Source organism: Agelaius phoeniceus, chromosome 2 (genome assembly GCF_051311805.1).
Source record: "Agelaius phoeniceus isolate bAgePho1 chromosome 2, bAgePho1.hap1, whole genome shotgun sequence".
Taxonomy (NCBI): Eukaryota; Metazoa; Chordata; class Aves; order Passeriformes; family Icteridae; genus Agelaius; species Agelaius phoeniceus.
Window position 1 is genome coordinate 82,897,096 of NC_135266.1, and position 24,023 is coordinate 82,921,118.

A 24,023-nucleotide genomic window follows, 5' to 3' on the forward strand; every position below is an offset into this window, starting at 1 on the left:
CCAAGTATTTATATGCCAGCCTATAGCTATAAACACAGCTCTGACCATAACCAAAATGAGACTTCTCCTTTTCCCCAGGCTGCACACATCTGCCACATGTCTCCCTGAGTAACAGGACAACAGTTTGGAGGCAGTCCTGCAGGGCACAGAGCACTCTGTCCTGTCCAAAACCTTTACAGATGCTTATGAAACTGGAGGCTTGAGCTACAGGCTTGTAGTATGTGGTAGAGATAATTCATGCTATTAATTTATAAAATATTGTAAAATCCAAACCATGGTTTTTTACTACCCTGGCCAGGAACAGCTGTCTTATTCACATACATCTAGTTCCCAGACGCATTAAGATAAACATCCATACTTTAACATAAGAATAGAGACTTCCAGGTCAATAATCCTTGGCTTCCCCAAGTTGTGGGTCCACCTGAAGACGATTATCGCCCTGCCGCTTGCATCTGTCTCGAGATAACCAACGGCACCATCCTGACACATGTGAACACACGGCTTCTCCAGAGTCGATGGACAGCATCGAGACACCTGGACGGGACCTTTGTCCACCTCTGCACATGGAAAGCAACAGCGATGCATGTGAAGAGACACAAAGAACATTCGGTCATCTTTGCCTCAGGCAGAATAAACTGTATAAGAACTCACTGCGTGAAGCTGTGAGCGTGAACTGGGCAGACTCTGACACTCGGAGGTCAGATCCGCGTTCAGCCAGCGCCGATCCCGGGCCCGACGCTGACTCTTTGGCTGTGGTGGTTTCGAAGACCGAACTTCGGTCTCGCAGACAAATTAATAAATCTTTGCTAAATTTTCTTATAAGTTTGGCTCACGATTTGATCATTTATAACAGGCTCAACCCTAAGTGAGGCCAGCAGAGAAGGTGCTGCTCACAAAATCACAGAATATTTGAGATAGGAAGGGATGTCTAGTAGATTGTTCAGTCCAAGCCCCTGCACAAAGCAAGGATCATCAGGAGCAGGTTGCTAGGGGCCAAGTACAGCTGCATTTTTAATATCTCCATGGTCCTCATGCTGGTGTCACAATGCTTTTACCTCCACAGTTCAGCCAGTTTTTAGTCCACCTCCCTGTCTATTTATCTGCCCCATACTTCATCAGTTTGCCTATGAGGATTCTACAGAACAGTGTCAAAAGCCACATGGTCTCTCCTCATCCACTGAACTAATCATTTCTTTCTAGAATGCTCTTGGTTTGGTCAGGCAAGGCTCCCCTTTCTTTAACCTGTGCTGATTGCTCCCAATCATCTTTTTGAGCTTAATGTGTTTGGAAATTGTTTTCAGGATTGCCTTCTCAAGGTGAGGCTGAGCAGCCTGCAGTTCTCAAATCGAACTTCTTACTCATCTGAAGTGACACTCATCTGGGTGACAGGAGTGACACTGGGTGAAAGAAATGCAAAAACTTAACTGAGAGAGCATGATCACCCAAGGCAACCATCCAGTTTTGCTCACCACCAAGGTTTGCTGCTGACCTTTCTCATTACTGTAAAAATAAGAGCTGTCCCAGATAAGCAAGGTAAAGTAAATTTCTGCTTTTTCTTTTTTTTTTTTTTTTTCCCTGTCCTGGATACTGTTGGGCACTGATGTCTACTTAGGACACTTACAACTCATTTATCTGCTGATTGTCCCTCCAGGAGACATCAAGGCACTTAAAGTTCCCAATGAAGATCAAGATCTGTGAATGTGAGACTTCTTCCAGCTGTCTGAGGAAGATCTCAACTAGTTTTACTTCATCAGGTGGTCTGTAGCAGAAATCTGCAACAACAACACCAGCTTCCAATCCTGACCCACAAGGTCTCAGTTTACAGCTTACCCCTCACACCAAGGCAGAGCTTGACATGTTTCCAATGCTCTCTCTCATACAGGGCAACTCCCTCTCCTTACCTCCTTCTTTTGGAGCCTCTAGTCAGCCTTTATAGCACTCCAGTTGTGTGAAATATCTCATCATGATCCTAAAGAAGTTGTGGCCCTGGTATTGCACAGAGACCTCTAATTCCTTCTCTTTGTTGTGCTGCATTGTTGGAGTGCCAGCACTTCAGGGAGGTGTTCATTCATAATGATTTCCCAGAAGAGGCATGAGAACTTTCCTAGTTTTTGACCATGTTGTTGAGGACTCCAGTGTGTTGACTCCAGTCAGTTTTGCATGAGTTCATTTGAGCCCCATTTTTCCTGTAGCAGTCAAGCTGATGAAGTTCCCCAAGTCCTGAATCTGCCCACAAGGGCTGAGAAATGAAGAGGATTTGTTTTCCTGCCCTGTACCCTTTATTAAGCACTAGTCCAAGTTCAGAACAGATGTGAAATTTTGCTAATTCCATGAAAAAGTTTCACCTGCTGCCTTTAAAGAATTGCATCTTTCTGCACACCCCAGTTTTACCAAGGTGGACATGATCTTACTGAGTAACTTCACACTGCAGATACCCAAAAATCTCCCACCATTTACAAAGCAGGTCCATTTCCCCCTGTTACTTGTGTGACCTGCCAACATTCTCTTGCTTGGTATTATCAGTATTTCAATCCTTTTTTCACAAAGGAGGGGTGTTCACCCAGTCCTGATGTGATCCTTTAGAGGGACAGACTGCCTCACAAGTGTTCATGAAAACAGTAGGCAAAATTTATTTCAGAAGAGGAATGGTGAGTGGAGATCCACAGAAACTCATTGACCACCTTGGAACTAAACCAGTCATACTCTTATCTGCTCACAAAAGATAAGTAGCCATGAGGCTTGAATTTATTCCACTTTATATTCTAGAAGACACTGTTGTTCAGGAATAAATATCATATGTAAATAAAAGATTGTGAGCTGTAGATTTTCAGTAGCAGATAAAACCATAAAACTTAGTTTATCACTAGATTCCATGCATTCCAATAATGCTAAATATCAGACTACAATGACCAGAGAACAAAAATTAGTGAACAAATCCCACACATTTCAATGAGTTTCATAGCTTATAGCTCCGTTGAAACAGAAAAAGTACAAGATTTTATAGTATTTATACAATGCCACCTAGTGTCGTATTCACCAACACTTTTTAAACCAGAGATCTCCCAGCATTTTTTAAAAATCAGTGTTTGCTGGCACATTGTCACCAAAATGCTTTTCAAATACTGAAAACCAGCAGTCAGATTACATGGCCAGCCTTCATTCTTTATCTCCATTTTTTCCCGTGTTGTTCTTTACAGTGCATACAGGAATGTGACTTAATTCTTACTATTCCTAATTTTCAGCTATTTTAAAAGCCCTGATGTCACACACCATAAAAAAAAAAAAAGAAAAAAAATTTATAGCACTCCTGTATCTAGACCAGTTTTGTAGGCACTTTGAGGGACTACGTCATTTAACCCTTAAATCAATATATAAGATAGGGAAGATGAATTACAGCCCCAAAGTTTGTCTTTCTCTCTGCTGACTGTCTCTACTATTCTGTAGTAGAGAAGCAGGCAGTGTCTACCTTCCACTACTAAAATAAACAAAATTTCTGGAGAAGGGGAAAAATGGAAGCCAGTGAATTCTGGCATCAGGGTGAAGGCTTCTGCCTCACCTAAGGGCTTAGCACTGCAAAATGAATTCACCACCATCAAAGATGAAGGGGGAACAGATGTGACTACAAGTAAAAGGCCTGGTCCTGCACACAATATCCTAGGTGAGACAACCCCCTCCCTTGCCCAGCTGGCCATGCTGTGCCAGATGCCCCCTAGGACAAGTTTGGCTCTCCTGGCTGCCAGGGTAGTACTGACTCTTGTTCACCTCGCCCAGGACCCCCAGGTCCCTTTTTTTGGCACTGCTTTCAACTGCACACACACCAAGGGTTGCCCCATCCCAAGTGTAGGATCCAGCTCTTTCCCTGTGTGAGTGACAGGCGTTTTGGGTTCTGTGGCCGTGGGACACTGTCTGCAGAGTAGCATCTGCTTGGAAGATGTTTCCTAAGCAGAGAGAAGTCATTTTTATCATGACAGCTGATCTCATAAGGAGGGCTTTAAATTCAGGAAAATGAAGGGTAGAGTGACTGGCAGTCTTGTGAAGCAGAGATGGACAGAATCACAGAGCAAAGGGCATAAGGAGTGATGTCATGGAAGGGACCACAAAGTCAGCAAAATGAGGCTAAAGATCTCCAGCATGTGGGCAAGGAACTGCCTGCAAGGCTCAATTATGCAGAAATCTTCCAAACCATCTCCAGAAACTCAGGGTTCTGTGTAGGCTCTCTGAAGTGCCTGTACAGTCCTGCTGTAGTATGGGACACACTCAAAACCACAAGAAATACTGCCTGAACATCAGGAGACACTTTGTTCATGTGAGGGAGCACCAGCACTGGTTGCCTAGAGTGCTTGTGGCCTCGATCATCTGGGATATTCCAGAGCCCTCTGGACAACTGGCTCAAGGTAGCCCTGTGTGAGCAGAGGAGCTGGATGAGAGAACCTCCAGACATCCCTTCCAACCCTAACCATTCTGTGATTCTCTAAAGAGAGCCAGAGTCCCTTGATCAGACTTCCACACTGCACGATTCCAAGGTTCTGTACAGGAAAGAAGAATATTGACCCCAAAACCATTATATTTTTAAAAAGGGGATAAAAGGTCTTGATGCTAACCAGCTCAGTGTTTGGGCCTATGTACTTGATATTTTGGAACAGACTTGGAAGGAAAGGATAATTAAAGTCAAGAGCTAACAGTGTGTCTTATCTAAGGTACATAGCATTCAGGGAACTGGACTTCTCTCAGGAGATAATGGGCTTCTTACATAAGTATAAAGCAGAGCATCTATGCTGTCTCTTTTTAAGCAAATAGTGGATATAGTGCTTCATGTCCTAAAATAGGGTCTCCTGAAAGAGGAATCAGCAGGCTAACAAAAGGTTGTTGGTGCTGTTTCTCAATATTCAACTGGGGCACCAAGCCAGTTTAATGCTTTTATTTCACTGTTGCCCTGTATCCCATTAAATTCAGGATTGCCATTACTATAAAAGACCACAGGCTTCATTCTTTCTCTGCAAGGCCTCAGGACTTGCCAGGCTTTGTTCAAACATGTCTTGGCTTGCCTAAAGTTTTGCTTTAGCTTGCTCAGCTCTAACAGCAGTTTTTCTAGAGACCACAGCCATTATTGCCTCGTTTGTTTTCTTTGTTATAATAACGTGGTAAAACAGTATTTTTTTTATATAGACAATACTTATTCTGCACTAAATGAAACATTTATGACCCCGGGATAATGATACATTTTATGGGGAAAGCAAGGCTGATATGATAGCAGAGGCCTTGAGAGAGGGGACATGGGATGCAGTGCAAGCAGGCAGAGGGTGACGGAGACATTCATTAGCGCTGGAGACTCCCCCAGGGCTATAAACCCAACAACAAAACATGTTCTTTAAGGAGTGCACACCTGTAGCTGAGCAAAACAGCTTCAGGGGCAACAAGAAGACCAAAGTTGTCTTTGCACTGGAGTCTCACTGATAGCTGGAATTCTCACCAGCTGTCCTGGGCATTGATCTAGTAAAGCTGTTAAGCCTGTGCTTAACTTGAAAGAGCACTAATGGAACTCAAAACTTGAAGCAAACAGGACTTAGGCTGAAGGTAAAGTAGCTGTCTGGACCGAATGGGTTGTTTACATTAAAGTATTACAGCTCTGTGAAGCTGAGAAAAGTTTTCCAGTTTCCTCCTGATGAAGTAATATTGCAAATACAAGAAGAATTACATTCTCAAAATGTATGCATATTTTGAGCACAAACTTATAAATACTTTCTTATTTACTCAGAGAATGATCTGTCTTCAATGTTACACTGTTTGCTATATACCTACTCAAAATTTTATGGTCTTAGTCTAAATGTTTATGATTTAAAATTCCCATGGTTTAAACATTAGTGACAAGGGCAAGCTAGTATCTTAGAGAAACTTGATCTCAAACCAGCTTTTTTTTTTTTTTTCCCTGAGGATTTATTGATTTCTACAGTTTGGGATTTTCTTCTTTGGAAAAAGGGGCTGTTCTCTCCCCCACCCTTATCAGTACAGCTGTGTAATTTCACTAATCTAAATCATGCTCTTGCACCAGGCACTGCCTCACTGAAATGCTGCTAAAGTCAATGTTTATGGGTGTGAATTGCATAGAAATGAGGTGAGAATCTGACTGATTTCAGTAGCTCTGATCTACTGAAAACTGGAGGGAAATCCAGTGCTACAGTTTTCTAAGTCTTCATGTCAAGATAACCAGCATCAAGTCGTTGCCTGTGCTCAGACAGAGAGTATTCAACTAAAAGAATTATGATTTTTACCTGCTGAGAATTGGGTCCAGAAGCACCAATGTCCTGTGATGACAAAAGAGACCACAGATCCATTAGACTGGGTCACTGTTGGTTATCTTAGCTGTAAATTCATAGAATCATAGAACAGTTTGGATGAGAAGGGACCTTTTAAAGTCATCTAGTCCAGTTCCCTCTGCTGTGAGCAGGCATATCTTCAAAAAGACCAGGTTGGTCAAAACTCTATCTAACCTAACCTTGAACACTTGTAGGGACAGGGTGTCCACAACTTCTCTGGTCAACATGTTCCAGTGTTTCATCACTCTCATTGTAAAAAAAATTAGTTCTTATAAGTGGTCTAAATCATCTCTCTTTCAATTTAAAGCCATTACCTTTTCTCCTACCACAACAGACCCTGCTAGGAAGTTAGTCCCCATCTTTCTTATAGGTCCCCTTCAAGTACTCGGAAGTCCACAAATTCAGCTGTTATAGGATTGGAATGGTGGTGGGTGGGGAGGGAATTGGGCAGCCTTTGGGGCTCTTTCCCATGTGGATGTTAATTATGCAGTACTTACCTTTGAGCTCTTTCTGGGAATCCTGTACCAATAGGAGAAGACATCTTGCTCTTCTGCCTCTCTGGGTGATGTGATTTCAGTGCACCAATCAGCAGCGGGCTGACAATGATCAGAAAACCTTCAGGCCAAGGATTAATTCTGTAGCTGACCAAGCAGAGAAAAGTAGATGAATTCTGTCTAGGCCGTATTAAGAACAGGTCAACCTTCATTAACTATGTTTGGCTTTCACCACACTGTTACTTGCATTACCATTCTTCTCCCAGTCTCAAAAAATATCTCTTACTGTATAAAGTAAAGGAGACTAAAGCATGGAAAAGTCTAACCAGAAACAGAGCAGAGCATTTATTGCCACTGGCAAAATCTCATGGTCATCCGATGACCAGATCTGGGCAGAGAGCAGGGCCAGACAATCTCCCACAGTACCTCCAGAAAATACATCACTCTGTGATGCCCTGACAGTAGAACCTTCTTCTGTCGTACAACTGCAGATTGAAAGATCATCTTGATCCAAAACCCACATGTTTACAGTTAAAATGTTCTTGTTTTCCATTCAAAACAGTCCCAGGCAGGACATGATGGACACAGAGTGAAAGAGGAAACAACAGACAGACATTGAACAGCTTTGCCCAATGTCATAGAATAGACTGAAAGCAGAAATGGAAATAAAACACTGTGTACAAGTCCAAATAAAGAAGGAAATGAGAGTTTTGAATCACTAAATCAAGGAAGATCGAGGAATATGACTGCTGAGGAGGGAGGGTTTCCAGAAATAGCATGCTGCATACAACAATTATTCCCTAATGCTGCCTTCCAGACATGTGTACAAAATCCCCTCAAAATCCCCATCTCCCCTGAGACAAGGACTGTGCCCTCATGACTAATGGTGACTTAAGACCTCAACACATGTTGCAGAACTCACAGACAGCCCTGGCTGAGGGGAAAACCCACCTGCCTGCTCACCAGGCCGAAAGCAGAGAAAGGGGCCCACGTGTTGCTAATTTGAATGAATTTGTCTGCTGTCTGCTTAAGCCAGGATACCCTGGAGAGTTGATCTGGGACCACACTCACCTCAGCAAACAGAGGAGGAGCTGTGCCTGCTCCCTGTGGCTCCTCTTCCAGCAGCTGCCTTTCCACACCAGCCAGGAGCCCCAGCAGCCTGCTCAAAGGTGCTCGTGCCCACCACAGCCCTGGGGGAGCCCAGTGTCCCCCAGCACCACCCAGCAGCACAGGGCAGGCTGCAGTCTAAGCCAACATGCACTGTGAGTGTTTCAAATCCACTGTGGCAGGCCTGCATCGCTGGCTTCCCACGTCTCCATGGAGAGGTGTGAAGATGTTCCTGTGGGAAGGTGTTTGGTGTTGCTGCTTGCCCAAGTACCTGTAATAAATATGTCATTTAAACTGATTTTTTAAAAAAAAAAAGGTAATTACCCAAAAACATTTCCATTTCTAAACTTTGCCACTTCTGTGACAAAAGAGAAAAAAGGTGCAAAATCGTGTCTTTTTAAAAAATGTTTTCAGCAAAAATAATGAAAGGAGAGCTGGAGCTCTTCATAAGAAGAAGAGGAGACAGGAACTGTCAGGAAGCCTTGTGCAGCTTCCCATGGTCCTGTGACTCAGAGGGCTGCTGTCCCAGTGATCTGAGAGGATGTTCTCAGCTGTCATCCGTGATCCTCTCACCTGCTACAGTGCAAGAACATTTATTCCATAAACCTTTCCAGAGAAAAATGTGCCAAACACTTCAAAGAAAAAAATCAATGCATCAAACAGCAACGCCCACAAAGGAAAACATGGTTCTGCAAGTGGAAGGTGTTCTGCTTTCTGACAGAGCACACCATTTCTCAGATGCTGCAGGGTGTAACTTGGGTTTCCCCTGGTTCACACAAATCCTAAGGAGGAGGGCAAGGATGCCTGGAACAGGCTAAAATAGACAGCTAAGCTCAGCTGCTCTTCCCCCACATGCTCCCAGCCTGGGCTGTAACCTGGCACTCAGGGTCTTCTCAGAATAGATGCTACTGACAACAACTGGCACAGGGTATCCCAGCTAACATTCCTGTGGGAACCAAGAGATAATATCTTTCCAATTCTTTCCAGGCTGTATTGACTTTATATTCAGTGATTTAAAAAAATGTTGCTCTGCAGGGTTTGGTTTGTCACAGTGTTAGAGCTGCTGAACATCTCTTCCTCCCCTCTCTGTCAGCAACAGGCTTGCTCACATCTGGCCTGTCTGGTCTTGCTCTCCGAAGACAGAGAGCAAAGTGCTCTATTTCTATTTCATTTCTGCCACTTCTTTCTTTCTTTTTTCCTTCCTCCTTTACTGCAGTCACATGAATATGATCCAGCAGAGGGCCCAGGTGGCCAAGAAGGCCAGTGGCATCCTGGCCTGGATCAGTACTGGTGTGGCCAGCAGGACCAGGGCAGGGATTGTCCCTCTGTACTCGGCACTGGTGAGGCCACAGCTCAAATCCTGTGCTCAGTTCCAGGCCCCTCACTACAACAAAAAACACTGAGAGGCTGGAGCATGTCCAGAGAAGGGCAATGGAGATGGAGCACAAGTCTGATGAGGAGTGGCTGAGGGAGCTGGGGGTGTTTATCCTGGAGAAAAGGAGGCTCAGGGAGACCTTCTTTCTTCAGCTACCTGAAAGGAGGATGTAGCCAGGCAGGGTTGTTTTCTTCTCCCAAGTGACAAAATGATGGGATAAGAAGAAAAGGCCTCAAGCTAAGGGAAGCTATTGGATATCAGAAAAAATATGTCTGCTGAAAGGGTGGTCATGCATTGTAACAGGCTGACCAGAAAAGTGGTGGAGTTACCACCCCTGGAAATGTTCAAAATTATGAGGATATGGCACTTGTGGATATGGTTTGGTGGTGAACTTGGTGGTGCTGGATTGGTGGTTGGATTTGATGATCTTAGAAGTCTTTTTGAACCTAAACAATTCAATGATTCAGTGATATTATAAAGAATCTTACAAGTATTTCCAGCTGTGCATAATGGTTCATGGTATTTCATTGATTGGTTCTTGACTTGAGATCTTCTTGGGAGACTGATCTTTATGCTGGGAGGAATCACCACTGCTTGCTCCATCAGTGTGATAAAAGGTTGTCCCTTGGATTTGTAGGAACCCATAAATAAACCTTCCAGAGGTTTGGGGTGGGGCATCTTGTATCTTGCCTGTTGTTTTTTTCCTTAATAAAAGTTCACCTCTGTGAATACCTTTTGTTCATCAGCTGCCTAATTTTGAAGGAGCTGTAGGCAGCACAAATTGCAAAAGACTCTTTCCATTGACTTCTCCCACCTCAGCTCCAGCTATGTTCTTGGAGGATGCAGACAGTTCTTCAGGATGGGTGTAACTGTTGATGTTCCTGAAAAAAGTTGCAAAAGATCCTCTGCCCTCTGGGTCATTATCACTGCTGTGTCCCCATCAGGCTCTGTGCACTGCTCAGCAAGCTGAGGCACTTTGGGCTGCATCCCTGCAGGGATGGACCAGATCTCAGCAGTCCTGCAGAGGACCCAGCTTATTCAGAATGCAGGAGAGGCAGCTCTGGGCAGCTTGGGCTCAGCATGGGGGTGAGAGCCCACGGTTACACCCTGTGTGGAGCACTCCCTGTGACAGGACTTGCCTTAGCACTCTGTTATGGTGAGGTAAGAGAAGCTCATCTTGTACAAAACCTCACAAACGAAGTGCAGCATAGCAGACACAGGCCTCAGAAACATTTCTTGGGTACTTTTGTTCTCATATGAACTCCAGCTCAGGGGTGCATCCTGCAGAAACAAGAAACTCCCCTCCCTCCTGCAGGAATGACACTACACTTTTGGATCAGTGCATCCCTGCCATGGGCAACCCAGGTCATGGCACCTCGCTTCCATCTGAGGGTTCAGGGAGACAAAATGTGGCACTCACTGCACTGAAAAAATGCCCCAAGATCAAATCCACCATCACCCACTTGCACCTCAGTACCTTCTGGTGGGAAACCATCTGGTGAGAGCCTCTGTCCTTCCCCTGACAGCACTCACTGACAAACTGCATCCAGGCAAGTCACCTGAAAATGAGCACAGGCATCAAATGAGAGCTCTGTTTGTTGGTGTGTGATCAACAGCTGCAGATAATGAGTTTTTATGGTCATCACAGAGTGAGAGTGAAGATTTCTGAAGTGACTTGTGGGCTCCAGGTGCAGCTCATGCACTTGATAGGCTCCAGCTCCCACTTGAGTGAAGACTTCTGCAGCTGCATCCAGAACAAACCCTATTTCAGACTTCTTTGTTCATCTAGAGACAACCCAAAAATCAGAAGGTAAAAGTTTGGTCTCGGGGAATTCAAATACTTCAATAGCGCCAGATTTCATGCAAAAAATCTGCTAACAGAGGAGGGACAAGTAACCAACCAGGTATTGATGGAAGAAATTGGTTTGACCACCATATATTTTTTAGATATAATTAAGCTCAATAGTTTTATTTTCTATGGTTCATTTGTAAGAAAAGCACCATTACCAGGAAAAGATTGGAATTAACCCTTAGCAACAGAGATTTTATAAAGCAGTTATAGGAGAGCAATACATACACACTTCATCTCTATTAAAATGTTTCTTTTCAATTCTCCTTTGATAAAAAAAGAAAATCAAATGTCTATTCTCATTGTAGCATCAAATTAAACCACATGGAACAAAACTAAGCAAAGTGCCAAACTTTTTGTACCCTGTGCTGTGTTCATCTGCACGTGTGTGCTCCTATGGGTGTATTTTTATATCAGCCTAAGCCATCTCATGGCATCAGGGCACTTAGGGATGTGAGGGATTCCTGGGTGCTGAGGTTTGGAAACATGTTTATTGATAGGGAGGTATTTCTCACCTTGGCATCTGAGCACAGTGAGGACTCCTCATCTTCCATGGGGGAAGCTCAAGAAGGAACCAGGGCTGGATCTGAGTGTTCGTGACAGTCACGTAGCCAAGGGCTGTGTGGCTGGAGAGTACAAACAACTGTGTCTGTAAGAAGCAGCAGTACTTTCTTCAGTTCTTTAAAACCTCTAAAAGGAGATGAGAGCAGAGGACAAACCCTATGGCATGGTACAGGCACGTTGCAGGTTTGATGGGAAACTTCTCCCTTAGGCTCCAGATGAGAGACAAGTGATTTCCTCTAAAAAGGGGCAATTTCTCAGGCACAGGAATGGCAGGAGAGTAGGAACTGGCCTACCAGTCTGCTGAGGTCCCCTGGTCTGCTCCAAACAGGAACAGAGCTGCTTGATTCCACCCTCACTGCCTACCCCATGAAACCGATCCACTTTTTCATTCACAGTGTCAGACCTTATTGGACAAACTAAAATTAAACCTGAGGAGCAACATTTCATCTGCTTCATGTGCCCCTGCACAAGGAGGAACTTAGAAATGCCAAATGCCTACAAACAACATGCAGTTGGACTCCCTCTCCTCTCCTCTCCTCTCCTCTCCTCTCCTCTCCTCTCCTCTCCTCTCCTCTCCTCTCCTCTCCTCTCCTCTCCTCTCCTCTCCTCTCCTCTCCTCTCCTCCCCACACAGTTTTTATGGCCTCATGGTTTTGTTGGCACAAATGTACTGTCTTCCCTGTGGAGTTTGGCACAGATTCACATAGCTTTTCAGAAATTTTGTATATCTCATGAGGGGCTGCTTTTCCTCACATGGTAGTAACTTGTTTTCCTCCTTCATTTCTTGACTTCAAAGGCAAAAGAAGGTATTTTGTTTAAAGAAGCAGCAAAAGGATGTTGATGAGAGCAGAGTGCATCCTCTCAGCAAGGTTTTCCCCCTGGAACATGAAAATGCTCCTTCTGTGCTGTAGGATATCACCCCTAGGAAGGTTTCTCTGGCCAGGAGGGAGGATGGAGATGCCCCTCCTGCTCCCAGGCACCCACCACAGCAGCCCCTGGGGATGGGCCTGCCTGGGACATGCTGGCTGCTCTGCCCTGGAGCCTGGCTGCAGCAGGGACCACAGGCAGCACAGGCCTGTTGGCAGCACACATGAAAGCCTGTGCACTTCCTAGTGAATTCACAGTGATTTCCAGGGAAGGACAAAGGGGGGAGCAAGAGGAAACAGGCACAGCCATCTCTGGTTTCCTCTCCTGCTTTGTCCGTGCAGTAAATTTTGGAGGTTAAAGCTGTAAAATGCACATCACCCTGTCTGACCCTGGCCCTTGGCAAAGCAGCACCGCTCCCTCCCACAGTGACTGCCCACAGGAGAAATGTGTTTATGTGCATTACTGGCTCAGGCAATTAATTTGCAGCCATGATAATGAATCTGAGACCTTTTTGCCTGATTTCTCCCTCGCTGCCAGGCTGTCTGGGCAGTCCCTAGTAAGTCATTTCCCTGCATATCTCCTCAGGCCAATAGGAAACTCCATGAGTCACTTTCCTCCCTTTTAACAGCAGTAAGCAACAACTGGGAATCAGAAACTTCCTGTGAAAACAAAGGCACAGAGCCTTGCCTTGACAAGTCTAAATTACTACTAAATCTTTGTCAATCCTCCAGCTAAGGCTGCCATGCCTCTCCCCCACTGCTCTGCTCTGTGCAGCAGCAGCCCCTTGGCAGCGCTGGAGGTGTGGGAAGCCCTGTCCCTCCTCAAAGAATCATGTAATGATTAAGGTTGGAAAAGACCACCAGGATCACTGAGTCCAACAGTTAACCCAGCACTGCCAGGTCCACCACTAAGCCATGTCCCTAAGCAGCACACCAACATGCTTTTTGAACACTCCCAGGGACAGTGATTCATTCCACCACTTTCTTCTGCAGCCTATTCCAGTGCTTAGCCACCCTTTCTGTGAAGAAATTTTTACTAATATCCAATCCTAACCTCCCTTTATACAGCTTGAGGCCTTTCCTTCTTGTTCTATTGCTTTTTGCCTGTGAGAAGAGACTGACTCCCCCTGGCTACAGCCTCCTTTCAGGCAGTTGTGGAATGTGAGAAGGTCTCCCTGAGCCTCCCTTCCTCAAGGAAAACACTCCCACCTTTCTCAGCCACTCCTCTTCAGTTTTGTGCTCCAGACCCTTCCCCAGCTCCATTTCCCTTCTCTGGACACTCTCCAGCCCCTCCATGTCCTTCTTGCAATGAGGGGTCTAGAACTGGACACAGGATTTGAGGTGAGGCCTCACCAGTGCCCAGTACAGGGGACAATCCCTGCCCTGCTCCTGCTGGCCACACCAGTGCTGATCCAGGCCAGGATGCCATTGGCCTTCTTGGCCACCTGGGCACAGCTGGCTCAGGTTCAGCTGCTGTTGACCAACACCCCCAGGGCCTTTTCCAATGGGCAGCTTTCCAGCCATGCATCAATGCTGCATCCATACCTCTAGACTGAAGGGTTCCTGGGGGTGTTGCTAGGACAGAAAAGGTGAGCTCTCAGAGCTAATTTGTTTGTAAGCTCAACAAATTGACATTTGTTGGCCAGGACCAACCAGGACACAGCCAGCAGGTCTTGGGACATATCCAGGAGTTTCCATGGGCCAGACCTCATTCCCTCTGGTCAGTGGTTGCCCTAGGGGACTGGCCTTGGCAAAGGAACCCTTGCACCCCTGTGGTCCTGTGGGAGGCAGAAGGCTTCCCAGCATTATCACAGCTCACAAAATCCATGCAGAAGTGGCAGCACAGAAGGTCCTTGGAGGTTTTCACAACTGAAAGGAGCACACTACTGTCAAGTTAAACTGAACCTCAGGTGGATTTTGAGCATCATGATTTGAAGCTAAACCTCCTAGAACGGAGACTGATACTTCTAAGTCACTTAGGAATCTAATCCGTGCTCTCGACTACTGCAGGAGGGAGCGTACAGGAGGGGAGGAAGATCTTGCTTAAATATGACAGCATAAAGTGCTTTTATTGTCAAGTCTTGGGCAACATTGCCCAACACAGCAAGCAAAAGGTCACTCTTCCCTTATCAAACAGAAAACTCTTAAGAATGAGAGCTCAAAGAAAGATTTGTTCCAAGGTTCTGAGCTAACGTCTGAAAACATGGCCTCAGCCCCCCTAGATTCCCAGGAAAAACACTTTGCATTGCTACACACACTGTTTTATTTGGACTCAGTCTCATCTTTGTGAGAATATTCTCCTCCCACTCCAACTTATTACAGCAAAATAATTTAAAACTAACTCACAGAATCAAAAATTAATCCCATGCTGAGTGGTATTATGATTGCTGGAGCAAGCAATAATTCCTGCCCAGCATCCTTGTCTGTGTACAGATCAAAGCCAGCATTAAAGCCAAACACATCCTCAGCTAAGAAGGGCAGCCCCACTACTGCTGTTCCCAGCTGAGCAAAAAGGCTGAGCTCTCCCTCTTGGATCATCTTTGGAGTTTACAAGCCCTGGAGCTGGGATGCAGATAATCTTCAACAGCTGTAGGTTACTGTGGGGTTGGATGAGGACCATGCAGCTGAAGGGGGACAGACAGGTGAGCAGAAACTCCAGCTGAGGTGAGCAAGACTTGAGCATTCAGCTTCCCACAGGAGCACTGTGAAGGCTGCTATCCAGGCTCCCTCTTTCCCAGAGGCACATGAAGCCTGAAGTCATGCTCACAAACAGCTGACCATCGGAGACTGCATGGAGCTGAGTTCCCAGGCAGGCCAGCATGTGAAGGGCACCATCAAAGGGGAGGTTTTCCATCAGAGCAGCTTTGTTCTGCGTGTTGCACATGGCCAGGAGCCGCTGGGCACAGCTCTGATGGCAGCGGCCAGTCTGGCTCAGCCCCCTTGGCTGGGACTGCTCTAGTCCGCCCAGTCCTGGCTGACTCCAGCAGGAACTTGAGAAACAGGCTCCAAGGCATCAGAGGAAGCCTGTGGTGGTGAGTGGCCTCGGGCTTAACAATCCCCAGTTTGTTCTTGTGGCCACTGTTTTCCTGCCTGGGTACCAGCAGGCTGTGCCTGGGCAGATGAAGCTGGTTCCATACAGAAAAACCCGTATGACAGGTGATGTCTTTGATCCGTGTAAGCCTGCAAGCATGAAGTAGAGCTATCAGCTACATACCAGCTTTTTCATTTCCTGACATCCCCTGCATGAGCAACACCGTTTTGTTTTTGGATCCAGAGCAGTTGGTGCTCCACTGACAGTTGTGGGACAGAGCACCTGACTGAACAAGACACCTGCTGATTTCCAGGACACCTCCTTGCTGTCCCTGTGACCTTGCAGAGGATTAAGCTGTACTGTTATATAAACCAACTGGATTTCTTCATCACCCCTGATACATGAGCTGGGAAATCAAGGCCATGTGGCTTCAAATATGACTTTTGTCCAAGTGACTGTTCCTCATTGCACACTACCCAAAGCTCCTCTAGGTGAACATAATGCACAGATAATACTGCCTCAAACCCACATGGCAGTGATGGCAATGGGTTAACGACTGCACCACATGAGCCAATGTCTTTTTTAAGCTTTTGGGTATAGTTAGAGCTGAAAATTTGATCACTTTTTCAACTAATGTTAATGGTCAAAGGAAAGGAGTTTCCCAGTTGAGTTACTCATCATGGTGAGGGGGAAAATTTCTTTCATTTTTTATTTGTTTTACAGCCAATAGACAAAGAGCAAACCAACATTTCTGGGTTTTTTAGAACTAGGTTTTTAATGTTTGTGTCAATGCAGTGCAATCAGCAGCACTTTAAGGTGGGACTCTCATATCAGATCTGTTCATCCCAGCCCAATTTGCCCTTTCTTGCAAGTTTTTGCTGTCCGTTATGGGAAAGCAGGCTTTCACTCTAAAATACTAGGAAAATACAGAAAAAAACTATGCCTTTGTTCCTGACCCTGTGTGATCAGGTCTTCTGTAAACTTCAAGCAGGCCTGGGCACAGTCTCATCAGCTCCTGCTCCAACAGCCAGCAGCATCTTTTATCTCTCCATTGTGGCAGCTCAAGGGAAAAAGCATCCATTGGATTCCATCAGCGTGAGGAGATTAATCATTCGCCTGGATTTCCAACCAGACTCCTCTACCCTGCATAAAATTTTGGCATTAGTGTTTAAAATTCTTCTGACTGTTCTCCATTTTAATTAGTGAGTGGAAATCTCCCTGGCCTGTGCCAGGGAAAAAAAAATGGTCCTTGAGATTAAAGTGGGCTCTAGTTCACATTTCTGCTTGCCATATTCAAAGCAGCATGTTGGTAAAGCAAGTGTCCTGTTTGATGGAGATGGAAGGACATAATCCATCTGCTGCAAAAGGTGAGTGCTGTGTCCTGAGTGAAGTGATCCCATTCCAGTGTGGCTAAAGGCAAGGAAGAGCACTGGGTGATTTTGCCAGTATATCCACAATGGCAATTTTAGGCTTCTTATGGGGGAAAAAATAATGCCTTAAATCTTAATGTATGAACAGGATAAATAAAACATCCAGGATCTGCTACTAAATAGTAAGAAAAACCCATGTAACTGCATAGCTCAAGGAAAAGTGTCATATTTTTCTGTTGCATTCTCAAAGGCGTGAGAGAAAATGTACTGGTTTTGTCAAAGGAGGTGACTAGTGAGGCACCCTTCCCCTGGAAATTGAGAGAAAAACCAATCTGGAAATGGAGACCTCTGGACCAATATTTAGGCATAAAGCTACAGCCACCAAAATGCCTTCACTGCTGGGAACTGCATTTTGCTACATCCCCCTACTCCTGTGCTTTTGCACCAGAGCAAGGGCTCATAACACTAGTGTAGAATCACGTAAGTTGATAAAGACCTCTAAAACCATTGAGTCCAGACACAGAAAGCCTGGGCCCTGCCTCTTCCCCCATGTTAAATGCAGTTGTGTAAAAAAAAATCCTCAAAATCATAAAACCTCAGTATAATCCTCATGGATTTTCTAGCTACCTTTTTGTGCCTTGTCAGTGCACGCACACTCAAGGACCACTTGTCCAGAAATATTTTCCCCTGACAGACTTGTCAATTGAAGCTGCACACAAGCTGTTCTGAATCTGAGCATAAGGCTGGGCTCAGACCACAGCAGACTATTCTACCTGGGATGTCATCAGGAATCTGTAAAAAAACTTTCCCATGTCCTCAAACATAGGCAAAAGCACAGTGGCTTGGAAAAAAGGAAGGGAAACTCACAAAGGGGAATGACCCAGCACTGGGATGAGCAGAGGTGAGGGAGGGATGAAGAACTAAGCCATAGGCCATGCTTGTTTCTGAGAGCCATGGGTGAAGAAGCAGCAGTCTCCTGAGATGCCTGCAGGGAGCCAAGCACTGTTGCCCTGAGCAGACTCCCTAAGGACACCCAAACCTCTACTGCAGAAATGTGACATTTCAGGTTGACCCACCGCTTCCCACCTACCCCTGTATTCCTCTCTGCGAAATAAACTTTTGCAGGAAGTTTGGCATCACCAGAGAGCCACCATCCTGTGATGATGAACATTAGGAGGCAGAAAGGGCTGGTCTTTCAGTCCCATGTGGCCTGACCATCCGGCCACCCGGCAGGCAGAGCTCAGGCTGTGCGGCTCTTCCCTGCCCGCACATCAGGACACCTGGTTTGCTCTGTTTGAAAAAGAAACAGTAACATCAACTCACCTCACCTCATTACTCACGGAAGTGCAGAGCTGAAGCTGCCAGCTGAACAGCTCTGGTGTTATCTCTTTGCTCCAGATTGCAATGCAAAATGTATTCCATTACCATCTGTATGGCGGATTATCTTTTGTCAAGTGGGCAGTTTGCTTTATCTCTCTCTTTGAGTGACCACAATCACCCCTCCCTCAGGAGGGGACATCTGATAACAGACTATTGAATGTCAGTGCATGACTGATAAGAACTGTAACATCCCATTGTGAGATGCTCCACCCAGAGGGAGGAGCCAAGCATTGCTACCCAGATATAATCCAGAGGTTTTGAGACACCAGCACGGCTTTCTCCACTGGATTCCCCAGAGGAACAGCAGCTGCCTCTACTTCTACTGGATCTTCAGAGGAAGAATACATTCTTCTCTACAGGACCCCCTGCTCCAACAGAACCACACCTGACACTTCAGGAGGACTGCAGCCACATTTCCAATTGGACTGCCACCAACACCCTGACCCACAGGGTGTCAGGTTGGGTTCCGACTCTGTCAGTGTTGTTCTAGTGTACTGCATGGTTTATTTTATCTTTTTATTTTTTCTTCCCTATTAAAGAACTGTTATTTCCTGCTCCCGTATTTTTTGCCTGAGAGCCCCTTAATTTAAAGTTTATAGCAATTCAGAGGGGTGGGGAGGGTTTACATTCTCCATTGCAGGGGAGGCTCCTGCCTTCCTTAGCAGACTCCTGTCTTTCCAAACCAAGACACTCTTCACTGACATTGCATTAAGACTTTATTTTGCAACAAATTTAAATGCATGGTCACATTCCCGGCATTCCTTCACCACCAGGAATCACTTCCAGGGCTAATGCCTGCAAACTGAAGAAGAGTCCTCTGGATTAGATATAGAAAGAAGCTTTTTACAAGGAGGGTGGTGAGGAACTGCCCAGAGAGATGGTGGATGCCCCATCCCTGGAAACATGCAAGGCCAGGTTAGATGGGCTCTGAGCAACCTGGTCTAGTGGAAGGTGTCCCTGCCCATGGCAGGGAGCTTTAGAACTAGATGGCCTTTCCTTCCAACCCAAACCATTGTATGATCCTGTGACTTCATTTCACTTACAACTCCAGAGAGCTTATTAACAACGTGACCAAAAAAGTCACTTTTTAAAGCAGCAACTGTTTATTATTGGGAAGAACATTAGGACTTTATTTTATTTTTCTCTTACATATATTCAATTTGAATAAAAATAATTTAAAAATTTTTAATTTCTCTTTATATTACATGAAAATAACTTGAAACAACTGTGAATTTTGGAAGCAAGAAACATAGACAAAACTGTTATTTAGCTGCTGAGATGTAGTTCCTGGATTTTTTTTCCCAAAAAAACCCCTCAAATAGCGAAACAATCACAATTGTCATTCCAGTGGAGAAACTTAATCCATCTATAAAATATCTTTAAGTTTGAGAATGGTATATTGTTACACTAGAAAGTATTCATAATATATTGTGTGAGTTCTAATATACCACCTAAAATATATAACTTCTCAGACTTTACAAGGTCAAATACTTTAGACCATATTCCAGTGGAAAAACACTACAAATCTCTTACAATCCTTTTAAAGTTCTTGTTCAATTAACTTTTCTTTCCTTTTGAGGAATTCTAATATAATTCCAAGCAACAAAATACTGTGTACAAACTAGCTTGCAGAACTTTAGTCACACTAAATGGACAACCACTGTTTAAAAGGATGAAGCACCTTTAGTAACAGTGACGATACATCACTGTTAGTGTAGCTGATGAAGAAGCAGATTTTGTGCACAAATTTGTAAAATTATCAAGACAATAAATTTGATAAAAATGTATATTTGATAGTATATTCAATAGTAAGAAATTCAGCTAATTGGAATTAAAATATGGTTATGGCTGGGGTAAGATTACAGTGTTACAAGACAAAGAGTCTACTAATTAGTCCGGTTCATATTATCTGAAAAAGACTTCCAATAAAACACTGATTTCTTCTTTTTTCTTTTTGTTTTTAAAATACATGCAAACCTACTGCCATTTCCCTGGCTCATCTCGCTTCTTTTCCATTTTTTCAGTTGAATGTGAATATAGTTCATCTTCTCATTAACTTCTAGGGTAATGAACACCATTCAGCACCACCTGAATGGGTTATAATTAAAAAAGCTCAAAAAAGCAAAGGAAAAAAAAGCAATTAGCATGTCAAGGTTTCACTTTGGAACACAAATCTGCAGAAATATGTACTGTAAAAATGAGATGGACTTTGTGTAGGTAGTTATTTGCATTGAGTACCATATAAAATTTAATGTAACTGTGCCAGTCGTGAGTCCGATAGCCTGGTGGAAAACCACTCTTCACCAATAACAAGGAAAAAAGACTATTAATCTGATTGTCAAAACTGTTCTCTCCAACAGCCTAACCTCAGGGGTCAGTTCTCTTCCAAAGAAATGCTTGAAATGCTGGCTGGTACTGCAGCCCAACAAACAACCCAATGCCATCTAAGGTGACAACGTCAAACCCTTTCAAAAATAAACATTTTGCTTCAGTATATTTTATCTGGGGAGAGGGGAGGCGGGTGGGTGTTTTGCTTTGTTTTGTTCTTGGCTTTTTTATTTTTGTAACTGTCTGCTGTTTCCAGCACCATCTCAGAGGCTGGAATGTTTCATTCCTTCCTCTGCCAGCTGCGTCCTTTTCCACTTGGCAGATGCTGACCACCACACCCTCCGCTCCTCGGCGCACAGCAGCCACCAGAACCACCTTCTTGTTTTCCTTGCCTGTTATCTGTGTCATCAGAGGAATTTACAGCCCTGGAATGTGATTTCTGAATCAATATGCATTTTCTTTTCCTAAGGAATGCCTTATTTTGCAACCACAGCTGTGAAAAAATACGCTAATTTTAACTAATGAGGGGATGGTGGCTCTTTTGAGACAAATCAGTGACGCAATTTGAAAAATCAGGGAGGCATTTTCACCAGACTGCAATCTTTTTAAGATCAGGTAAAATTTTGGACCCAAACTATGCCAATTGTCTTCATTTCTAAATTAAGAATTACTTTTAGTTTTACCAAGAAATATTCTACTGGTATGAACTATGGAATTTTTGAAATTATGAAGCATATTTATGTTTTACTTCTCTTCTCTAAATATATTACTCATTTGTTTAATTCATTCAGGATTCTACCATACTGTCAACAAACTATAGCAATCCAGAAATGTTTTCTGCTTATGGAAGGGGCTTAATCATTAAGCCACACCTCCCTGCAAAGCTTCAGTATTTCTGATTGGTAAAAAGCTTTTCTCATTGAAGTAATACTGAAGTGGAGCCCTAGTCCTCCTCCATATATACGACTGTCAAGTTAATTAACTTTTCAGGACAAAATGCTGATCACATTCAATGTCGAGCCACACTGTCGTGTTCAAGACAGCTCCAGTGGTAGCTCTGGTGGCACAACTGTGTATCTTGGGTCAAGTTTAGGTGTGAAATCCTTGAAGTTCTTAGATGCTTCAGTACCAAACACATCTAAAACTTTCCTATTCATGAGAGCAAACCTGAAAAAGAAAAGACAAGAAAGTATGAATGCATGACTCACTTACTTATGAAAAATAAAATTATTTCATGTCATGAAAGTTTACCAAAATCTCTGACATATAGGCTTCAGCCTGCATTGTTAAGATATTGAAAGTTTTTCACCTCAGGCAATAACGATTTCTTATAAAAAATTGCATTTGAAAAATGTGGCTAATATTGTTTGTGTTAGTGTACTTCAAAAATGCAACTTATGAAAAAGGGGAAGGGTCCCCTTTTACTTTCAATTCCACAAAAAAAAAGGTCAAACCAAAATATACTACTGTTCTCTCTCACTTCAGAGCAAACTGTGGCCCTGCCTGCCCAAGTCTGGATGCCAATTTTCTGGGTGTTACAACCTATTTCCATTTTGTTGTTCTTCACAACTATGGAATGAAAAGCGTATGAAATATCAAAAGAAATTGCCTTTATGGAGAGAGTGTCAAAATTACTATTAGAGGGATTTACTTCAGATAAAATAAATGAGCAGAATAGAATTTGTATTCCTTCCTCTCCTTCAATTAAGGCAAGCTTAGGATTAGTACAAAATGAAAAAATGCAGCCAAAATTGGACATCTGTGCTGACATCATTCCCTGTATCATGTTTGTATGGCCTCAGAGGCTGCCTGAGGACTGCCTCCAGGCATCCCAAGGAAGCTTCCCACTAAATCTTGCAATGTATTCAATCACCTCCTATGCTGTGTGTGTGCCACAGGGAGTGTAGGTTTAACATGCTCCAGGGACTGACCTCTGATTTCACTTCTATTTTTACAGCCTGGAGAGCTCGTTGTCATGAGAAACATTACCTTTTATAACCCCATTCATAAACTGATCAAGATTTGGATGCCTTGTTCCTGCCACACACTGCATCAGTATAACAGTGTACACTTCACTAAACTGTATTTTTGTAAGTCAGTTACAGCAAGATGTCTTTTTAAAAGAAAGTTTTTTAGATTCCTGCAGCAAAGAGGAAAAACATCCACTATGATATTACAGTGCATATTTATGATTATGATCAGTGAAAATTTTTCATTAGCTTTCCAAGAAAAAAAACCCCTTTCCCAACTGAAACAGTTTAAAAAAAAGTACTGAAACTTTCAAGTATTCTTAGGAGATATTCTGACATTTCCAGTAATGCTTTTAAACCCATAATAATACCATGTTATCAATCACTGTACATACTGATTTCTTCAACAGTCATTTACTGGATTCTTCATATTCCAATAGAACTTGAAAGCATCCCACCCTCCATAGGGTGGGCTAAAAAGGCTTCTAGTAAAATACTCATCTGCTAAATAGTCTTCACTAGAGCAGTTTGCTCCTGTCATTACACTAAACCCAGCAATGTCAGTCCAGCAGAACTTCAAGAACTTCAAGGGTACTGGAAACCACTTGAAAAGCAAAGTAAATCCACAGGAAGTTAGCCCTCATGTACTTGTAGCACTCTGCTGCTGGCAGTGAATAACACAGAAAGCTGAGTATGATCAATGACAGGTTTAGACAAGTCAGAACACACCCCTGAGTACATACCTGCCCCTTGTTAGTCGTAAAAGAAATTTCCAGTATGAAGGTCTCAGGTTCTGAACTTCCATGACAGCCTGCAAGGAGAGGATTCTGTCAGAGCCAGCTGACAGTGTCAGGCAAAAGCTTCATCTGCTACATTAGGGAGCCAAAATCAGCAAAAGGATTGTTATGGAACTCATTTTTACTGCTCTCTGCTGAATTCAATGCTTGTCTGACCACCACCAGCACAGACAAATATTCCCAGAATACAGTATTTTACCATTGGTGACAATTAACTTACATCTCATCGCAGAGAAAGCAACAACAATCATTATTCCTGTGTACGTGACTCTGGACTGGTGGATGCCAAATTTACCTCCTACTTAATCCCCTACCCATTCTGCATTTTGTGATCCACCACTTCTTGTAGTCATATTTATATTTCATGCTACATTATCTTAAATAATGTCATACATTCAAAATCCATGTCTTCTCTCTATTCTATTACTTTTCTAGGCCACTTAGAAATATAGAGAATAACAAACATCTCAGCGTAGATCCTTTTTCTAATTTCTCCTTCCTTCCTCCTGCTAAACCTAGCAATTTGTTTCTAGTCTTAGATTAGTTTTCCAGTTAGTTATTAAGTAACCAAAAAAACCT

At 43.8% G+C, this 24,023-nt stretch overlaps 1 protein-coding gene across 1 annotated transcript in view; it reads right to left on the reverse strand.

Moving 5' to 3' along the window:
- Positions 1 to 19,429: 19,429 nt before the first annotated feature.
- The window catches only part of TMEM135 (transmembrane protein 135), a 156,302-nt gene continuing 151,708 nt past the window's right edge, over positions 19,430 to 24,023 (reverse strand). The window contains exons 14-15 of the mRNA XM_054654627.2: positions 23,391 to 23,458; positions 19,430 to 21,844 (exon numbers count right to left, since the gene is read on the reverse strand). Coding sequence (XP_054510602.1) covers positions 21,712 to 21,844; positions 23,391 to 23,458 — 201 coding nt within the window. The 3' untranslated portion in view covers positions 19,430 to 21,711. The remainder of the gene's footprint in view (positions 21,845 to 23,390; positions 23,459 to 24,023) is intronic.